The following is a 21004-nucleotide window of genomic DNA, read 5'->3' as shown; positions in this document are numbered from 1 at the left end:
TTCGTGCCCTGATCAATTTTTAAATGTGGGGCCTGTTTTTCTTCAGCGACATGCTTTCTTTCAGACTACAGAGAAAAAAAGTTTCCAAAACACACGTTCAAGTGCTTATTCAAAGACAACTAGTCTACTGGACATTAATATACATAAGCACACATTTCATTAGATTGTCTAAATGTAAGCTAAGTAGTCTACATTGTATCCTATTGTCTTCAAGTGTCTTGCCTTAATGGGCAGCAAAATCAAACGGGAGCTGACCTGCTTACCAGCGTACTGTGTTGGGGAATGCTTTCCCTGAACTGTGTTATATCTCAGTGTGTTATCAGTAAACCCACATCTGGTTTTGATTGCTTGTTGTTGTCAACATAAAATACATAGATGTGCATAAGGGTATTTGGATACATAGAGAAGAACAGGCAGCATTACTGTTGGACACTGAGAGCCCGCTCAGATTAGTCATGACATCATGTTTGGCATGCAGCGAGTCTTAGTTATGTCCTGTTCTGGCCTGAATTTGGATGGCAGTAGAAAACAGGGCCGTGTGCAGAGGAAATAAGCAACAATGGAATGAGGGGAGGGGACCATCAGAGATTACACATACATACAAAAAAAAAAGGAAGTTGGCACAAGGAAAAATGGAGGAGGATGAACAGCACAACATGGTTAAAAAATGCAAAGGATTACAGAAATCAAGCAAGAGAAGGCAAGGGAGTGAAAACATTAAGAAGTGGACAACTGGAAAGAGCATTAGAAAGAAAAGTGAAAGAGCATACGGAGCCAGAAGAAGGGAAGGGCGGTGATACTACAAAGTGCTATGAAGGCATCTGAGCCCAGCTGGATGAGGGCAGCTGTTTGTACATGCCAAACAGACAAGTGTAAAGAACTAGGTGATGAATGATAACGAATTCGAGAAAGAGAGTTAAGTTTTAACCTCTTCTCCTCAGTCATTGAAGAGTACATTTAGCATATAACTAATAGGAAACTTTATCTGATAAACACTAGTTTCTTTGCCGCTGCATCTTTGACAATATCATATGTGTGCTTTTAGGCTGCTGAATACAATATCTTTGAGGGCATGGAGCTGCGTGGCGCCCCACTAGTGGTGATTTGCCAGGGTAAGATCGTTTTGGAAGATGGAAACCTTCACGCCACCTCCGGAGTGGGCCGCTTCATTCCCTGCTCTCCCTTCCCTGACTTTGCCTATAAGCGTATTAAAGCCAGGAAGCAGGTAAGTGCAGTTATTCTTCTTTTACAGCCTACATTTTACATGTGGTAATATAGTTAGTGTATAAAACTTGAACTGAACAACATGAACTCCGTTACAGCACTCACTGCACTGTTAGATTGCCAGAATAACAATAACATAACTAGAAAACCATAGAATACAAAGGAAATGGGGGAAAAAACTCAGTGAAGGACTTTAAGGCCTTCTAGGATGTACCTAAAGGAAAGGAGAGTCTAGGGTGAAATGGAAGTAAGGATGGCGGGGAGAAAAGAGGGCAGCCATGGAGGAGGCAATGAAGTGGGATGTGGGGGAGTTATAATAACTCTGACATCACCCTCCAAGGTTCAGCCACAGGGCACTGACTGTGCTTACACGCTGTAAGGTCCATACACTGAGGGTGGTCATGGCTTTGTCATCTCGGATTAATAAAGATACATTGACTTTGGATTTGGATAACACTTTTAGAGAGACCTACCCCACACGCTAAGAGGATTACTCATACTATTAAACTTGAATTTTAACTTTAGACTCTCGATTTTAAAAGACATTTAGGAAGGTGGCTTTGATTACAGCAAGAGCCACTGAGTAGCTGAGGTTGGAGAGAACTTGATGCTTTCTTGATACATAGGGAGTTTGTTTTTATGCTAAGCTATACATGCTTGATGCTTCATACTCAGCATACAGACATGGGAGTGGTATCAGTTGGCAGTAAGGTGTAAAACATATTGTCCATATTTATTTCCTGAATAGGTGGGAAATCAAGGAGAACTTGTGAAAATATCCGAATAGAAAAATATATACATGTAGAAACTTAGAGAACCCAAACTAAAGGTAAATTAAATGTTAATGTGCAGTCAGGGCCAAACCCAGAAAGCTACTGTAGTCAAGTAGCACTATTTCATTAGACACCCACCCTAAAGTATTACTCATCTGTTCAAAGTGTGAGAAATGGGCCCATTTAACCATGTGATGTATAGCAGCTTATACTTAAAGCAGCCCCTGCTTACTGCTCTCTTGCCATCTTTCTTACGGCCCGAGAAATCTCATAGCCCAACAGTTTCTTAATTCACAGCTGGCTGCTGATGAAAAAATGGAGCTGTAGTAACAGTGTGCTGTTTGTCTTGGTAGCAGTTACTGTTATGCTTTTCTTCATTCACAGATGTCTCTTTTTAAGTCTTGACCGAGCTTCCAAGATTCCACTGAGTCACGCCACTGACAGACATACAGACAATGGCTTTTCACAGTCAGCTAATAGTTTCAACTTGATTTGAAAGCTTATGAATACATAACTGTATTTTGGTGACTCTTCTGTTCTATAACCTCGAGAAGGGCTTGATTGTGTGTGTTCGTGTTTCAGTTTGCGTGTTTCTGTGTATGTTTGTGTGGATTTGTAAATCTGGAGCTGATTCTTGGCAGGAAAAGATGCATATATAATTTAGACACACAAACAGTTATACAGACAGCCATGTAATGCTAAACATGTGTGAAGCTAGTTGCATTTAACCTTTTGTTGCACAGCAAAATGCCATAATGTTTCTCCTAGTACCTGCATGTTGGTTCTGTTTCTACATGCTGCCATACTTTATGTTTCTTTTCACCATCTCTGCTCTTTCTGTTTGTCCTGTAGTTGGCTGTTCTGAGGGCAGTGCCCAGGGGAATGTACGATGGCCCAGTTTCTGAATTCTCCATGTCCCGTGGCGGTACCCCCTCGGCCTCGGCCCGTACTTCTCCAACCAAACAGCCTGTCAGAAACCTGCACCAGTCTGGATTTAGTCTAGCAGGTAACCCTGCACCATGCGGTGAGACCACTTTCTTAATAGAACAACAATCCCTGTGTTACCCAGTCATTTCTTCCACGTATCTGTCCGCATACTGTACGTACAAACATTTGAGGAGCATCCATGGTCATCAGCTAAACCACCCTCATCCTCTTCTATTTTAACTCAGTTACTACTTCATTATATGAAGTCAGACAACAGTCATGTGATTCTCATCATGTCTTTGCGTTTTGTCAATGATTTATTAAAAGTCCTTGGCTGACTGGAGAGTAACCCAATAATGTCTTATTATCTCGTTTCATGCATTACAATTTGCACAGTATGGCATGCATTTGCTTGCAGTACATAATGCTCCAAAAAGAGCTGTCTGTTTGTGCATTTCATTAAGGCAGTTGCTTGAATTCTTTTGAGTCTGATTGAAGACTCTATTAAATTAAATTTCTAACACAGTCAGTAAAAGTTTTCACTTTAGTGTTGTTCGATGGAAAGTAAACATGACCCTGGATTAAGCACGCCTTTAATGTTAAAAGCGTTTAAAATATGTGCAAAAGTCTTGATCCACTTTATATAACTTTATATTTTGCTCCCAAGAAGCAAGACAGTTTTGTCATTTTTATTTCAAAGGTCTTTCATAGTTTTCACTCATTTCCAGTCTAGTCCTCGTACCTGACTATTTTCAGAGGAATGTTTATATTAAACCACTTAACGCTGACCTATGACTCATTCAAGTATAAAAAAGTCACCTAACTCGAGGGATGAACCTGTGTTGTGTTTGCACATAGCAGACAACTTAACAAACAGACATTTTTAAATTGTATCTTTCAGCAATTTCTTTATACGAATCTATGGATATTGGCAAAGATAACACATGTTGACATTAACATCAACTACAGTAATACAGCCTCTCTAATAGAATTCAAGCCCTCTTAATATTTTAGCAACATGAACTGTTGTAGGCTTTGCAAAGCCAGGATATGTGTTAAGATTTGTGTCTGTTTTTTATATTCTTAATTTAGTTTTTTAGTTTTGCTCCGGGTCCTTTACCTCCTGTAATTCCTCTCTATCGTTCTCTCTCTCATCCTCTTTTCTGTCTCTCTTAAAATGTGTCCGTTAAATAAAGGCAAAAAGCCAACAAATACATTTAACAAGGTAGCATAAAAGAAAATACTGTGAAAAGATTTTTAGAAAGCTGCAGGAAATGAAGTTTTCACCACATTTGAACCTACGTTTCGAGCTTTAAAAAGTACAGCATTTGCAGTCATCTGGACCTGATTTGTTAAGATACTATAATGTGAGAGCTCACAACAACATTCACATTTGACATCTGTTCAATTTTGCTGGGCTGCTGAGTGACAGTATGATTGCGCCCATGTGTCAGGGCAGCACTAGATTAGCTTCAAGTAAACAAATGTGAGAAATGCACTTTGTCAAGCTACCAAGCAGTGACGCTTCATACTCGTGTTAAAATCCCAAGCCACTCAGTGTTTGCGCTGTTTTACAATCGAACAGAGCGACCGTAGCTGATTCTGTCCTCCCTGACTGACTAAACGTGTCCATGTGTAGCATTACATCAGTGAGAGCAACTCTGGTTAACCTGGAGAGACCACAGCTGGGCTCACTGTAGTCTTTGGAAGTCGTTACAAATATATGGATCATTTTTAAAAGCTGATAACTCATTTGGATAAACAACTGTACTTAATGAAGTTTGGCATTTACTGTATTAAGCAACCTGTCTTTGCAAGTGTTTGAACTCAGAGATGAAAAAAGACAATGACCTCCACTGGAAAGAATTTCTAAATTTGAGTACATGATTTAAGAGGGGAGTAAGACTGCTCCTACTTTCCCAGGCTTTGAAATATTAACATGTTTAAGTAAGTTTGCTGTATAATTGTATGTGCCTTCGTGTGCATGCTCTCTCACTGAGTCTGATCTGTTATAGTTTTCCTTGTTAGTTGCCTGCAGAGTACATTTGCTTGTCTGGAAGAAGTTGGGAAGGATTGTTTGCTTAGACACAGTGTATCATAGTCTGACATCATTCCACTTTCCATTTATACACGCACTGATCATTTGTTAGACCAGGCAACCTGACTTATCATTTGGAAACACCATTCTTTATGTCAGACTTAAGCATCTTTTGTTAATGTTTCACAGTCCTCGTACAGCAGTAGGTCTACTCACATTTGCATCCCCCTGTCACCTCAGTGATACATACCATATGTCATAGATAATGATGTGTTTCAAGAAGCCCTCTAGTGTTGGGAAAGTAATAACGTGAGTGCATCATGGCAATTATTTGTGTGCCGTGATGACATGAAAGCTGTCCTGTCTGACAGGATTGACAAATGCTGCTACTGGTTTCCAGTGGAGGGCAAAAGGGAGTAAATCCCACCATCAGTTCTCTGATTTATTTAATCTGTCACATGTTTTCACATTACTGTAGTCCCAACATACAAGACTATCTCGGTGGTTTTGTTATGTTACTTTCATCTCAACAAAACGACACAGCATAACCTAATTTGTACAAGGGCAGAGGCGCTCCGACTGCTTTGTATATCTGATCGAGTTACACTCATTTGATATGGTTTAACATTGTTAGAGCTTAAATTCAACCCAGTCACCCTAAGAAATTAATTTAGTTCCATAAAGCCTAACCAATCAGATATGAAGGGGCAAAATATTAGATGATTATATATCTTTGTAACACTTTATGCTAGGGGCTTACTTTTTTTACACCGGAGAACTGATTTGGGGTTCAAATGAGGGGTCTGGTGAGATTTTAATCCTGTCGTGGGATATTTTATTTTTTATTTTAATACAGTAATCATATAACTTTTATACATTCCTGAGACATCACCAATAGCGTAGTATTTCATAGGATTATGACGTTGAGATTAAACAAACATATAATAGGCCAAATGCTCTAGATCTCACATGGTAAAAGAACATTTTACTCATGACTGTATGATAAATATTTACCCTATTACCTATTTTCACAGCTTTAAGAAAAATTGGGGTTTTAAAGTAAACAGTAGACTACACAAAGACATATGTAATTCACACTTTACCATTAATTTCATGAACATGCACTTGAGATTATCAGTGCATAACTAAATGTGTAAATGTATGTTCCTCCCATATCTATATTGCTTGCCAGTGTTTTCCATGCAAGCACAAGTAATTTATAGGAATTTGATTGGGTTTAATTAGAAATCTATGTGTTCATTTCTCAGAGAAACCCCGCAGATGTCTTCTTTTTGTACTCTTTGACTCTGCTTTCTGCCCCCACCCCCCAGCCGATATCTTTGGTCTCTTTATCTTGTCCATCTCTCTCTTTTCAGGTCCTCCCACCCCTGATGACATCCCCATCAGGCCTGCTGGAAGGCGCATCGTAGTGCCCCCTGGTGGTCGTTCCAACATCACATCTCTCAGTTAAACAGCAGGACACGCAGAAAGAAAATGACAACAGCCAGAGTGCAGGATTGAAGAGGGGAGGGGGGAGGAGATGCAGAGGACCATGATTATTTCAAAGTTACAAAAACAAACAAAAGAAAAAAGCAAAACACTGAATCCTCATGCCTTACCTGTCACAATGCTACTATGCTCATATGAGAAAAGTATCCCTTTTCCTCTGGAATGTGAACCAGCGTCAAGTATATAGATGGTTGTGTTTTGGGAATTTTTTTTTTTTTTTACTGAAAGTGTGAAATTTCCACCAAATTCACATGACTGATCTAAGTCTCATTACTCATCTATGTGGAATAGTTATCTGGTACTTTGGCAATGTGAAAACATCAGGAAAACTTAGTATAATCACACAAAAACAAAACAAAAAAACAAACTCTGTTCGCAAAGGAAAACGGATACCACATGTCTCAGAATGACGCTATCGTTCGTTCATCCTGTTCGGCTTTCAATGTCACCCCTTTTCAGTAGCCTGCTTGCTCCATAGTCAGCAAAACATAACACTAGATTCCACGGTAGCCATGTATTATCTTGCAGTATGTTTGGTTAGCTCTAGGTGGCATTGTACATATGGTAGATGTGATGTAGCTTTGTGGATGATGTTGTTGCAGCTTGTTTGGGTTTCCTGGACCAAGTTAAAGGTAGTTATCGAATCTGAGGGCAGGAGTGCTGTCGGGCATGGAGCTGCATGGGCCGCATTAATATGGGTGACGTGATCCATGATACTGCTGCACTCCTCCCCTTTGCTTTTTGGTGACTACCATCCCCATGATGTACTGTACTGATTATTGATGTTTAAAAAAAAAAAAAGGAATATGGACAAATCTGCTTGGGAAAGATTATGTGAAAACAAAAGAATAGAAAAAAGAATTATTAGAAACATTTTTTTTTCCAGATTTTTTTCTTAATCCCAAAAAAACGTTTATATGAGTTTTTTGTTTCCTGCATTCCATCGTCACTAGAAAAAAAGAGCTTTGCGAGAAACCGTCCTTTGCATTTGCTTCTAACTTACTGGCTGTTTCTGCAATCCTGAATCATCTGGAAAAGGATAAAGGGAGGGGAAAAAAGATTATGAAAGGATGATCACACGAATTAAAAATAAATGTAACTGTCCCTTGTAACTACGACTTTAACTGAAGAGCTTTGCAACTGAGGGCAACAAAAAAGACTGATGCAATGAATTGATGAAGTATAACAAACCTGCTTTATGATAACACTTTAGCTCTGGTTTTATTTTTTCATTCAAGACTAGGACAAGGGGAAGCCCGTCATTCCCTCTGTCATCACAGCATAGCCCTCTAATGCAGCACATTTAACATCAGCACGAATATAACTGAGCCCAGTTCAGTTTACCTAAATACTCTGGATGTGATTGTGTTGGGGGGCGTTTGTTTTTTTTTTCATGTCTTTGCTGTTTCTTGATAAGGCAGAGGATTGCAGTGCAGTAAGGTAAGCTTTGTATTCTGTTGTTGGCCCGTTGTGGGGGGAGAGGGGAAGACGATTGTGTTTTTTTTAATCTGGCAGGTGGTTTGTTGTATTTATGTTACTTTGACAACCTTTGTTACTGTTTTTATGTTGTTTCTTTTTTACTGTTGTATCGAAACCCAGAGATGGCAGGTCAAAAATACAGTGTGCTTTGGACGTATGATTTGTTTCCAGAATAAACATGAGTTGCAACTTATTGGCTGACTTGTTTTATTTTATAATATTAATTATTTAACATCAAGATGTATGGAAATATTTAATAGACTAGTTTGAGTGTGTAAAGCAAGGAAGGCTTCAAGGCAGTTTTTTTTACAACCCTGTTTCCAAAAAAGTTGGCATTTTGCATAAAATGTAAATTTAAAAACAAACAAACAATCGTTTGAAGCAAATATATAATTAAAAATATTACAACAAATGCTCTAGCAGCAAATGAAAGTTGTACGCTACACTATAAAAATGATCTACTTTGATTAACTTTGCTTCTTTCACTTCACATCTGTTTTGCATCCATAATTACTTTTTAATTCTGGATGTTGTTTGGACAAATGTTCTGGCACCATCATGGTATATGCACTTCGCGTGTTAGGTCATTCTTATGTATTTTGTGAAAAGTTGCCATGACTCACTTCCCAATAAATAGTGATTAGAGCCCTGCAGCACTATACCTCTGCATAAACATCTTTATGTGGCCACAGTTTCTGCTTTATTGGCCTGCATATCTCCGGGGATGATCGAAGAACTTCTGACATCTCTACACATGTGCAAGATCTACAGTGCTGTGCTGAAGTAAGTTAGTAGTAGATTAAGATAACCTGAGTAAATACAAAACCTATTTTGAAATCTGATTTTGTTTATTAAGCAAAAAGAGCCTCATCTGCCTCTGTTAGGCTCAGTGTTCATGATTTAGCAAGAATGGTCAGCACTCTAATAATACAGAAGCACTTCCAGGAAGGTTCATGGTTTAAAACATTTATTCTAAGAGCAAAGTTTATTAGTGCCAGATGCCTGTTATCCAGGTTTCTCAGTCAAAGTGTCAGAACTGTGTCTGCTTTTGTCTTAACTAACTATTTGCATGTGTCATGTATTTGCTCATTATGGAAAACTCAGCCCCCTGCAGCTGCTGGTATGGAAACATAGCTGTGGCACAGTTTGTGCAGGATTTCAGTATTTCTCTATCCTGAAATCCTAAAAGGCTTCCCACTGCCTTGGAAATGTGAAGCAGCTTATTATGCATTATACATCTTATTACTGTCAACAATAGAATTAGCATAATCATTGCAGTAAAACTTCAGCAAACATACTGTCAGCGCTGCAGCGAGGAAGGGACTGTAACAATGACAGTGTGCAGGTCCAGCAGTACAGAAAGGTGTACCACTCACACCTCGAGTGAAATTTAATCATAGTTAAGTCTCAGGATGCCAGGCAATGTTGGCATTTTGTTTAAACAAAGGTTAAGAAAATAACATAATAAAATTACATGTGCTTCCACGACAGAGAAAAAAAGAATGAAATCTGACTACTTTGGCTGGACAAAGTGTCCATAGTCTCTCATAGGTCTTTCATAGCGGGGGGCTACATACACATGCCCTCAGTTTTATGGTCCAGCAGTAAAACTTCTGCGAGGTCCCTCTTGGATTGTTAGGTAGTGAGTAAATGTCTCATGACATCACTGTGATGATGGGGAAAAGCAGACGGAGCAATGAGTCTGCAACCGCAATCTAAACAGAAGTGTGCGTGTTGGCTGTAAGTGCACACTGTGGTTTGATTTCACATCATTATCAGAATACTCTCCAGAAATTTGTCAGGCATCTTCAGACATGCGCAAAAACTGCAAAAACACTTGATGTAAACAAACAACGCTGTAACAGGACGAGTTATGAATATCTCTCCTTCCCTTAACATTTACATTTAACTTACGGAGTTCAAATTGTTTCAGATGAGCCTGTGAGACTCATCCAGTCCTTTCATTTCCCACTTGGTGAAGTAGTGCTGATGCCAGTCATGCAGTAGTAATAAAATAAGGGGTTTGACTGTGTAGTATTATTATTTCCTGTACTTTAAGTGTTATTGGAAATGTATTAATAGTTGAGAGCGTTAATGCGCTCTTATTTGCCTTGGAAAATTATAGATTATAAGTAATAAATCACCTTTATTATCAAACACAGTGGACATTTTCTCATTTTTGCACACGCACTAACAAACTGGCAGCGATTCCCTTACCTTCTTGATAAGCAGAGAGATCATCAAGCTGAGGTTTGCTGATTATATCTTTTTGATGCCCAGCAGATTGGGGAAGTATTTATCAGCTGAGAGTCCCATCCCCACCAACTCAGATCAGCCATTTATGTGGAAAGTGCTGCCTCAGCTCTGGTTTCTATGGAGGAGAGATTGGACTGTGCCTTCGAGATAACCTAGGGAAGGGCTGGTCTCAGGTCTGTATTTGTAGATGCATGTGGGTGAGAGAAGGGACAGGAAATGCTTTGAGTTTGTTTGATACTGACTGCATTAAAGGAATTCCCTGAGACACTTATCCACTGCCAATTTAGCCTAGTGTCGCACTGACAGTAAACAATGGCCACTGAAGCAGGTTTTTCAATATACATTAGCTTGGTTTTGATTTCTCCACATGTGATACCAAAAATGTTTTCAACTTTCTCCTTTTTGCACATTAACCATAGGTTTCCAATCCAAGACTCACTGTACCTGTAGTCAGTTACCACTAGGGGGCAGCATTATCTTTAGACTGGAGCAGAGTAATCTCCAAATCAAACTTCTTTTCTTTTTTTTAATGGAATAAAGCACAAGGACAGTCAGGTTGGTTCAGAAAAAGAAAGTTATTATTTAAGGCACACCTTAACAGTTTGCAACTCCAACACATTTAATTACAATAAACACACAGTGACAACTGAAGGACAACAAAACCGTAAGAGGGGTGAGATTCACATGTGTGGAACAAGTGTATTCTCAGAATAAATTCTTCTTCTTTTTCTTCTAACACATATGTTTTGTTGAGAAATTATATTACCTGGGTCAAGTACCATTTGCCATTGAGTTTTGTTTTGGGGTTGTTGTTTTTCTTTTGGTTTCTGAAGGTGGCAAATGTGCCACATTGAGGCAATAATTCCAACATTTTGATACCCGTATAAGATCAAATTGAAATACTGTTTGCTTGACGTGTATCCAGGATTATTCCATCTACTGAACTATCCCACCTTATAATATACAGACACCTTTTACAGAAACCCACCTTTGAATTTCTAAAATCACATCTATGACAACAACAACAACGACACCACAAAAGTAATTTGAAAAACATTGCACCTGTCTTCAGTAGAAAAGTGCCAAGAGTCATTCAATTAGAGATTAAATTACATTTTAAATGTAATTACAAGAGATCATAGACTTGAAAGGATTGAGTGATACTGCAGCTAGACAAGCTCAAGGTCAATAGAGTGGCACAGTGGGATTAGTATAAATCACATTGACTTACAGATTGTGAAAAGAGCTCAGGTTTTTAAAACATGCACATATAGCTATGGGAACCAGCTGTGTGCCATATCTATGGTCTAAGGCACCCCTCTGCAAACCTCAGAGGCAGGTGTGGTTTTCGGATATAATATTGAACAAGTCTATGGCAAATCTTACTGAACGAAAGAAGGGTGTTTTCACGCCTTGTATTCATTTGGATGCTGCCAAATTTTATATCAGTGTTGTAGCAGCTGCACAAATGTGTTGATGCAGCGACAGATTGCAAATGGATTCTGTTTTTTATGGGAGCAATTAAGAGCGATTACAAATTTGCAGACTTATCTGGTGGCACATATGCATTTGGTTGTATCCAACACAAAACAGGAAGAACATAAGTAAAAAATACAAAAACAGACATGAGTGCAGACAATAACTGAAAAATGAATGCAGTCTAGGAGTCAGCTTAATTATCATCTAGAAAACCACCCTAAGGAGATAAATATTCACTCACAGCATAAGATCTTTATTTTTTTTTTGTTTCTCTGTGCATAAATGCTACACTTTATGAAGAAGCATGTGCAAAGCGAGGTTCAGTGCAGAACATATAACATCTACCCTCTAGCTTTTTTCTATGTTTTCATCGCAGTGAACCTTTTTGTGAAGACCCAGTTTGTCATTTGCAGATTGAAGCAAAGGTTAGTCCAAAATGTCAGCGTTTTGATGAAGATTTCCATCAGGACACACTGATTAAAGTCAGCACGAAACGTAAAAGCTCCATATAAACATCCAAGGTTGAGAGAAAAAGCTAGTTTGGTAGCTGCATTTTAAATACACATCATGACCCATAAGCAAGTCAAGGAAACATATGGGATGCTTTGCTTATATCTGCTGTTGATTGGAACTGGGACTTCAAACCAAATGCTAAAATCCTATCATCTTTGTTAACTGGCAAAGCAATGCAACATGACCACTACCAACATGTACCTGCTGCTCTGATAAAATGAGCTATTCGTGCTCAGTTCTACAATTTAGCTACATAGAATTTTTTCTTAGAGGAACTAGTGTTTGCTGTGTTAAATCAAATATCTTGTTTTATGTTTCAAAGTTGTTCAGTTTTAATGTTTTGCACTCCTATTGTCATGCTCATGTCCCGATATTAAATAGAGCACACTGTACAATGGCGTCATCCTCAGTGTTCTTCAACACCTGCTGCCCATCTGCTATGTTGTCGGTCTAATTCCGTCTTGTTGTCATTTTTTATGTAGCACTGGTGAACCATGTTACACTTACATATCCACCACAGACTAAAAAGTCCCCCATCCAAGCAGCAGCAGCACATATAGCTTTTGGCCATGGCTGACCAGCTGATCAGATGTGGCTTTGTCAGGCAGGGAAGTGACTACCATTTCACCTCAGCAACTGCTCGGAGTAGAGGCTGAGCAGATATTAGAGCACCAGATGGATGTAAGGGAACATTATATGAGTGACACTCTGCTGAGAGCCATTCTTCTTGGTGACAGGAAAAATGCCTCGCTCGGGCATGGCTGCTGCTCCAGGAGTCCATTTCACTCCTGCAGTCCTGGAGTTCTTCGTAATTTATTTTTTGTGAGTGAACAGAGATGCACAAGTGCATACTGTGGCGCATTTGTGTTGTGGATAACAAAGTGGTGCAGGAACACTGAAGGCCAGTTTCGAGTGCCTGTGCTCATAGAATAATATGTGTCTGGGTGCAAATTGCAGATAGATATAAGCCGTGGGCAGGTGCAAGTGATGAGGGAGTAAGCAGGGATCTCGCATCATGAGATCTATCCTGATAAGTAGGCAGCTGGCTCGATGTTGTTGTTCTGTCCATCTTCTATTGCCTTGTTCTTCTCACTTGTGGACAATTCAGAGGACTCGGTGTCCGCCACTGCTTTTCTTGACCTGTTGATGAAAGATTTATTTGAGTAGATATAAAGTCAGCTGGTGTCTGTTGCTATATTCTGCAAGAATACTGTAAAAGTTAACAATAACACATCTTTTCATGTCTTTCCATGCAATGACTTAGTAACTAATTGCACTGAAATTGGATCATTTTATCTTGACATTCAACCTGTAATTGCTAGCCTGGCATTTTATGATTTTTTTAAAATGGATACTTAAGAGAGAAACATGTATCAGCTGGTGGTACTGATATTATTCCCTGTGATGACAAAAACATGTAGCTGGTCCTATTTTACAGTAATTGTTCTTTTAAAGCTAAACCTACTGACCTTTTCTCCTACCTTATCAACCAAAATTTTTAGCTATTTGTTACCTTAAAATTTGGTCTCCTTGTACACTAGTCTAAAAATTGATGTTTTTACAGGAGCATCAATTTTTAGATTAGCGTCCATAGGAATTAAGAGGGTAGGTAGCAAGCAGATACTGCTAATCAAATGCACTTGATTAGCTAATCACCAACAAGTGTGAACACCTCTGTAAAAGCAGAGGTTTTAGCAGTTTGGTAGTCACAAAATGTAACACAATGACCTTAAAGAAGGAGCTGTTGCTACCCACCAACCTAGGAACCGTTATAAGCCATTTCCACCCAATTTGAAGTCAAGTGAGAAAGATTATTCACAAGTAAAGAACATTGAAGACTCTCGCCAATCTCAGGCATGGACGTCCCAGCAATTTCATTATAAGATCAGACCACAATGCTCAGAAAAATTCCCAAAAAGCCAATAGCTACATGAGAGACTCTACAGGCCTTGGTTAGCATGAAAAGAACAAGAACAAGGTTTGTTCAGAAGTGTTCCCAGTAGGAATCTTATTCTCTCTAAAAACAACACAGCAATTCGATTTAGGTTTGCAAAGCTGCATCGAACAAACAATAATAATGGATTGCATTTATATAGCGCTTTTCGAGACCCTCAAAGCGCTTTACAATTCCACTATTCATTCACACACTGGTGGAGGCAAGCTACAGTTGTAGCCACAGCTGCCCTGGGACAGACTGACAGAAGCGAGGATGCCATATCGCACCATCAACCCCTCTGGCCATCACCAGTAGGTGGTAGGTGAAGTGTCTTGCCCAAGGACACAACGACCAAAACAGCCGGGGATCGAACCAGCAACTTTCCAGTTACAAGATGAGCTTTCCAACCCGCTGAACAACGGTCGCCCACCCAGACCAAATGGAAAACATATTATGCCAAAAGTCAAGCGTGGTGTTGGAGGGATGATGATTTGGATCTGTTTTTCAGCCATTCATTGAATCCACCATGAATGCCACTCTATACATAAACAGTAGAGTCTATATGTAGACATTTTAGAATATAATATGAGGACATATGTCTGATTAAAACTCCAAACTGGGTCATGTGATAGGACAATGATCACAAGAACAGCAGCAAATCTACAAAAGAATGGCTGAAAAGAAAAAAAGTAAGGTGGCACAATGGGCCAAAGTCAAGACCTCGATCCACTTGATAAGTTGTGTCAAGAAATCAAGAGAACTGTGCATAAAAGAATGCCTGCAAACTTTAATGACCTGAAGCAACATTGTAAAGAGAGGGAGCTTTTCATCTCTAGTTTCTACTCTGAGCCGTGGAGTCGGTCATTCCAGCTGCCTGCTGAGCTTGCACACCTGACTCTCCTCACTCTGTGGCGTCTATGAGTTGACTTTTATAGACAACTTCAACTTGTTTTAGGAGCACAGAAAGCTTTACTGGAGGGATGATCTACACCCTAATAGAACCGGTTCACAGGACTGTATACATCATTAAGCATACATTATACTGCCAAAAAGTCCATAAGTAATCTAAGTCCTACCTTAAATCCTGTAAAATAACAATGGCACATTTGAAATAATACTAAAATATATTTTCTAAATTAAGCTTTTAGGTTTTTTCTATTGTTGTCTTTTTCCAGCTTTCCAACTGTTTAATTTGTTATTTGTATGTTGATAATACTACATATCATTTAATTTCATATAATGAATATAGAAGTTCATGAAATAAAGTATAAATATTTACACTTTCAGGTTAAGCTAGCTGAAGACTAAATTACCATTTTATTTTACAGCAAATTGAGTCAAACTAATTTCCTCAAAGCAACAATTTTATAGCCTCTAATATCTGTTTTATGCCTTTTCTGTGTACTATTGGCTTGGGTTGGGATATTAAGGTTTGATAAATGATTTAGATAGACCGAAATAATCATGAAATTATTTTATGTTCTTGTAGAATATGCCACTGCGTGAGTCAACATTGCACCTGCCTGAACATTTCCTTATGCAAATTATGGTGGTGAATCATATCTCTTATTACTTCCAGAAACTTCTGATATACAGGATATATTCAGTACTGGGCAGCCTTTACCAGTTGTTAATTTTTTTAATACCTTCCTTCATGCTTCCACCAAGCAGCAAGGATTATTCTATTATTCCTGGTTACAGCTAGAATATTTATTAAACCGCATATCCAGCAAACCAAACAATCATTATTATTGTTGTTGTTATTATTATTATTAATGATGGTGAAAAGGCATAGTATTTACAGTGTTACCTTCATTTTGAGTCATTGTTTCTCATTTTTCATTTACTGAAAGCTACAGTGCTATTTATTCCATGAGAAGGCAGTATTAGCTGGTGAAGAAAGAATAGGCTCTTACTTTTCTCTGTTGAAGACAATGAAGTCTCTCTGGACATTATCCAAACGCTGCTGCAGCTGCCCATTCTGGGGGAGAGACAAATGTAAAAAAAAATCAGCTGTGACTCACTACTGGCAGTTGTGAAGAAGCAACAATAAAATCACATCCAGCCATTAATCATGGTTATTCTTCTTGTCTTGGTGACTTGGATTTGTAATATGTGCTGGTGCACAGTACAGCGCAAATTGTTTGAATTGTCCAAAAAGTGCCAGTTGAAAAAATTCACCCAACTTATAAGACTGCATGTCTGAACCTGCTTAATGCAGGCCTACTCGGGACATATTTGGCCCACTTAATGATGTTAGACTACTCTAATGCCAAGGCAAGGAGACAGGTGCTTTCTCACTTTCCCTAGGAGGCAATGAGGAGAGATCACAGAAATACATCATCATTATCACACTGTATTCATTGTGTGTGGGCACTAAAGAGAGACTAGGAGATACAACACAAGAGAGAAAAATAGAGAAAAACTGAATATGTAATAACCCTAAATTAAGTGTAATAAAGCTGCCCCTGTAGGACCTTCAAACCTTTATTGAATTTCCTAAACTGTTTAATTTTTAGGGTGTCTTAAGGCCTCATCCTTAGTAAAAAGAATCATACTCAAAGTTGCACATGCATGTATGGGCATGTGGTGCTTCCCCCTCAAGCTCAGTTAGATTGGCCCTCTACACTTCGAAATGGCTTACTTCCTGCCAAAGCTGTCACTCACACAGCCTAGCAGAGAGGTTCTGTACAGGTGCTGTCACAGTAGGGGGGGAGCAACTGGCATCCGAAAGCCATCAACTAATTTAGGGCAGGAAGACAGACTGGAGAGTAGAGAGAGGAGAGGCAAAGCTGGAGGAAAGGAGGAGCAGAAAAAGTTGCGAGTGGATTTTGTGATTTTGCAAGCATGCCTGAGAGAGAGAAGGATAAAACAGCCCTATGATTAGTATACATCTTGACTGCAAGCGAGCCTCTGAGTTTTAGTGAAGGGACACTTTCAGTGCAGTATCAGAAAAGAAAAACGGCAGATTTGCATGAACCCTAAAGATACTGACACAACCACCCAGACAGAGACTGTCAGAACAGGGTGCGCTTTTGTGTGAGCGATACAGACAAAAAAAGGACAAAGAAACAAACAGGCAGACACTCAGAGTGGGGGGACGCAGCGTTACACATTATTTGTCAGGCATGAGTTATAGATCTGATACATAACAGACATGAGGCATGAAGAAAGATATTGTTTTCTTTCTAACAGTGTCAAAATGATGCTTCACATCTAAGATCTAAAGGCATGACAGGACCCATGAAAAAAAGAAAGAAAAACCTTTGTCCAACATTGTCTGTACTGATATAACCCATGATAGGACATATAGTTTCCGTTCAAGTTGCAGAGGGAGCTTGAACAAAAAACGCACTGCTGTAAAGTCATGGAGCTCCTCCTTAGGGTACCGCCGGTCAGACTTGACTGAATACATTTTATGTGAGCTTATTTTTTTTTATGTCAAAATATATTTCCAGGGCCTGATTCACACTTTTGACTTTTGTGGTACCTCCTGGTCTTTTCCATGTGATCTCCTGTTGTAAAGCTGTGAAGAACATTTATTATTAATTTATTTATAAAATCCAAATTTGACTTAATACATCCACGTCACGCCAGTCCACAGGGTGCTGATAATCAGTATTGACCTGTTCAAGAACAGTGACAGCAATAAGAAGTTAAACAACTATAGACATCTATGATGAACCAGGAAGGAACTGTTATGATTGGACACTTTGACATTTACACACTGTTGATCGTCATGTTTCGCTTTTTTCTTTAGCAGCTTCTAAGTATAGGGCATCCTCCACTTGTCTAGCCTTGTCTCTGTGCCACATGTTTTCTGTTTTGGGGCCTTTACTTTTTTTGATATATTAGATACCTTTTCAACACACTCTGAGCACTTTTAAGCATAGTTCTTATGATTTCTATGCAGACAACATTCGGCTATATATCTCTTTTAAGCCCCAAGACGTTTCTAAGCTACAGACTTTGCAGAGGTACTCAGACTCCACTAAAAGTTGTAGGAACAGTCCTTGCTTGTGCCCCTTACAGATTTGTACCTAAGCTCTCGTTTGCCTTTGCAGCATTAGCTACATCTTCTATCAGAAATGTTTCGGTAACTTTTGTTTCAGCTTCTATTTTGGATGCTCACAGCTTGAATCCTGTCCTAGATCTTGCTTTCATCACTTAAAAAATATTGACAAATTGAGTTCCAGTGTGTCAGGCTCTGCACTGGAAATTTTTATTCGTGCATTTATTCAATCACGAGGGTTAGAACATCTAACCCTCGATTCAAAAATCGAGGGGTTAGATGTAAATTGATTCATTCCTCTGTAACTGTACAATATGGGCAGATGTATAAATTGATGGAGACAAGGAGTGAGAAGGTCAGAAAGGAATCTGCCAGAAGAAGGCTCTGGCCTTGCTTTAACCGTTGACATTTCACTACTTCTTCTCTCCTCTTTGTCTCTTCCTTCCTTTCTTTATTTAATGCTTTTAAAAAGACAGTTCAGAAGCTAATTGCTCCAAATGGTAGATTAAACTTTCCATTTAATGAGACAAACCAACAGGGAGTGCTCTGTTGGATGAAAGCCTAACAGGAACATTTCTCAAGGTCCATTGCTAAGGCTGAGGCTGATGTTTGTTGTGACTGGTAATGAGCAATAGTATTAAAATATGTAGATTGCCTGACACATAAATGGCATATCGAATCACAGCCATTTGAGAAGATTGATATGCTGTAATTTGGGAACTGTATGTGACATAATAGTGAAGTTAGTGGTGAATAATGAAATATGGATCGAAGGAATGCTTTAACCATAATTTAAACAGTAAAAATCTTCAGCTCAGATTCAACTGCTGAGTGTAGAAATATCTGCTGTACAAGTAGTACTTCTTAAATTGCATGTGTTTGACTTCTCCTGATGATATTCCCTCAGACCTAAACCAAAGCCAAGTTCTGACTCTGCATTTTTAATCAGTGGCACACACAGAGTTGCTTCCTCAGATGCACATGCAGCTCTCTCTTTATTCCAATGATCCATCAATTTATCTGACATCAGTGCTAATTAACTGGTTTTACACTCCTTCTATGAAGCTTTTGTTTACTCAGAACAACCAGACATTCTATTTTTTAAGCTATAATTAAAAGAGATAGGAAATATTTGAAAGAGATCATTGAAAAAAAATCTGTTCTTCACTTTTTCTTACTTAAAGAAAAAAACTTCATTCAAGCACATATAGATTTTGTCACTGTACTATACTTTGTTTCTGTACCCAAAGAACAAAAATTGTTTTCTATCCTGTGAAAACCTTAATGTCAGCCTGAAGACAGCCTTTCCCATCTCTCTGTTTCTCTCCATGGGACTCCGTGATACTGAAACATGGCGCTGATTGCACCTTTTAGTGCCTTATTTCCAACTCACCCCCAATGCCCCACCCAAAGAATTGCTGTTTATTTTGAAATTTGCATTGAAAATAATCGATGTACTTTTACTATATTTACAGTTTTAGCAGTAACTTTTTAATCGAGCATTCACTCTCTTTTTAGCCTTATTATTGGTCACTACCAACTACCTGCTATTTACATATTTGATGGCATTTTCATGAAGCTATATCTCATTTTCATTAACTGCTGTTTTGCTAAACAGATAATGTGTGGTAGGTTTTAGCCACTTTTTGAAAATGGATGTAAACAAAAATTATCAACGAGTGGTGAGACTGAACCAACACCAAAAACATGGCGCAAATTACTTAAGTCGAAAATTCCTCTGAAAATGGTCGGATACAAGGACCGGACTGAAAATGAGTGAAAAAGCATCAATGTCCAAAGAAAAGAACTTTGAAAGAGCTTCAGAAAGCCTGGAGCACTGCTTCTCAAGACCAATTTAAAAAAAATTGGTCTATTCTTCCAAGGTTTGGTTCCTTGGAAGAATAGATTATTTTGAACAAAATCATAAAATAAAGTACAAAAACAAGATACAGCAGTGAGATTGGAATCAGACATACACACACTCATAATGGTGTAAATGAATGTTTTAAGTCTGAAAGGGAGTAGGTAGAGATCTTAAACAAACAAAAATCTACGAACTAAATGCCTACATTCTCGTTAGCTACAGATACGTGCACAGAACAATAATAAAGAACAATAGTAATATCCAGATGAGCAGAATGAGAAGCCCATTTTCCATTAGTACCTAATTAGTACTAATTAGGACTCAGTATGGTTAGCCACGGTTTTCAGAGTTTCCATTAGGTGATAGTATCTGGTACCAGGTACTAAAATGGTACCTGCTCCGCTGGGGTTCCAAGCGATCCGAGCAGGTACTAAAATGTGACGTCATCAGACTTCATGCCACCTATTGGCTGGTCAGTGGTGTCACTCGGTGAGTCACGAGAGCATGTCGTTCACGAAAATAAAAACTGCCAATTTTGAAACCCAGCAACAAGGGAAATTGATACCAAAAATCAAAGCCATGGTCCCTGAGTCTGACGAAAAGCCACAGACCAAGCATCAGGTCGACCGAGCAGCAGGACGAACGACCACACACATTAGGTGGTACTCGATCGTAATGGAAAATCAGTCGATCCGAGGTGAGTCATGGTGAGTCGATCCGAGTAGAAACTGATGGAAAAGGGGCTATAATAGTTTTGTTTTTATAGAGTTGTATGAACTTACAGTATACAGCGACAAACAGGTTTTAATTTCCTCTGTGCAGTTATCACACAGCTTTCCTCCATTGACTATGATACTGTAGTATTTACTACAAGTTCTTACAGCCAGTTATTAAACATATAGCTTGTGTTTGTCTGCTTGTCTTATTAATGCTTCTTATTGCTCTTTGTTGTAATATGTAAACTGACACACAGACATATAAGGAAATGAGGGAT

General features: G+C 38.8%; 2 protein-coding genes across 6 annotated transcripts in view; one reads left to right on the top strand and one right to left on the bottom strand.

Annotated features, from left to right (window-relative positions):
- The window catches only part of dpysl3 (dihydropyrimidinase like 3), a 41513-nt gene extending 33370 nt beyond the window's left edge, over positions 1 to 8143 (top strand). For 2 of the 3 annotated variants that reach the window (XM_040032221.1, XM_040032223.1), the window contains exons 12-14: positions 1046 to 1225; positions 2850 to 3021; positions 6339 to 8143. In XM_040032221.1, coding sequence (XP_039888155.1) covers positions 1046 to 1225; positions 2850 to 3021; positions 6339 to 6433 — 447 coding nt within the window. In that variant the 3' untranslated portion in view covers positions 6434 to 8143. The remainder of the gene's footprint in view (positions 1 to 1045; positions 1226 to 2849; positions 3022 to 6338) is intronic. The other variant, XM_040032222.1, reaches the window with a different exon arrangement.
- A 2513-nt stretch (positions 8144 to 10656) lies between these two features.
- stk32a (serine/threonine kinase 32A) overlaps positions 10657 to 21004 on the bottom strand; it is a 64486-nt gene continuing 54138 nt past the window's right edge. For 2 of the 3 annotated variants that reach the window (XM_040032218.1, XM_040032219.1), the window contains 2 exons: positions 16051 to 16115; positions 10657 to 13338 (listed from right to left, as the gene is read on the bottom strand). In XM_040032218.1, coding sequence (XP_039888152.1) covers positions 13221 to 13338; positions 16051 to 16115 — 183 coding nt within the window. In that variant the 3' untranslated portion in view covers positions 10657 to 13220. Of the gene's footprint in view, positions 13339 to 16046; positions 16116 to 21004 lie in introns of those variants that run through there. The other variant, XM_040032220.1, reaches the window with a different exon arrangement.

This window comes from Simochromis diagramma, unplaced genomic scaffold, assembly GCF_900408965.1.
Source record: "Simochromis diagramma unplaced genomic scaffold, fSimDia1.1 OVJJ01000216.1, whole genome shotgun sequence".
Taxonomy (NCBI): Eukaryota; Metazoa; Chordata; class Actinopteri; order Cichliformes; family Cichlidae; genus Simochromis; species Simochromis diagramma.
Note: the sequence above shows the minus strand (reverse complement) of the source record. Positions and strands in the feature narration are given on the sequence as shown.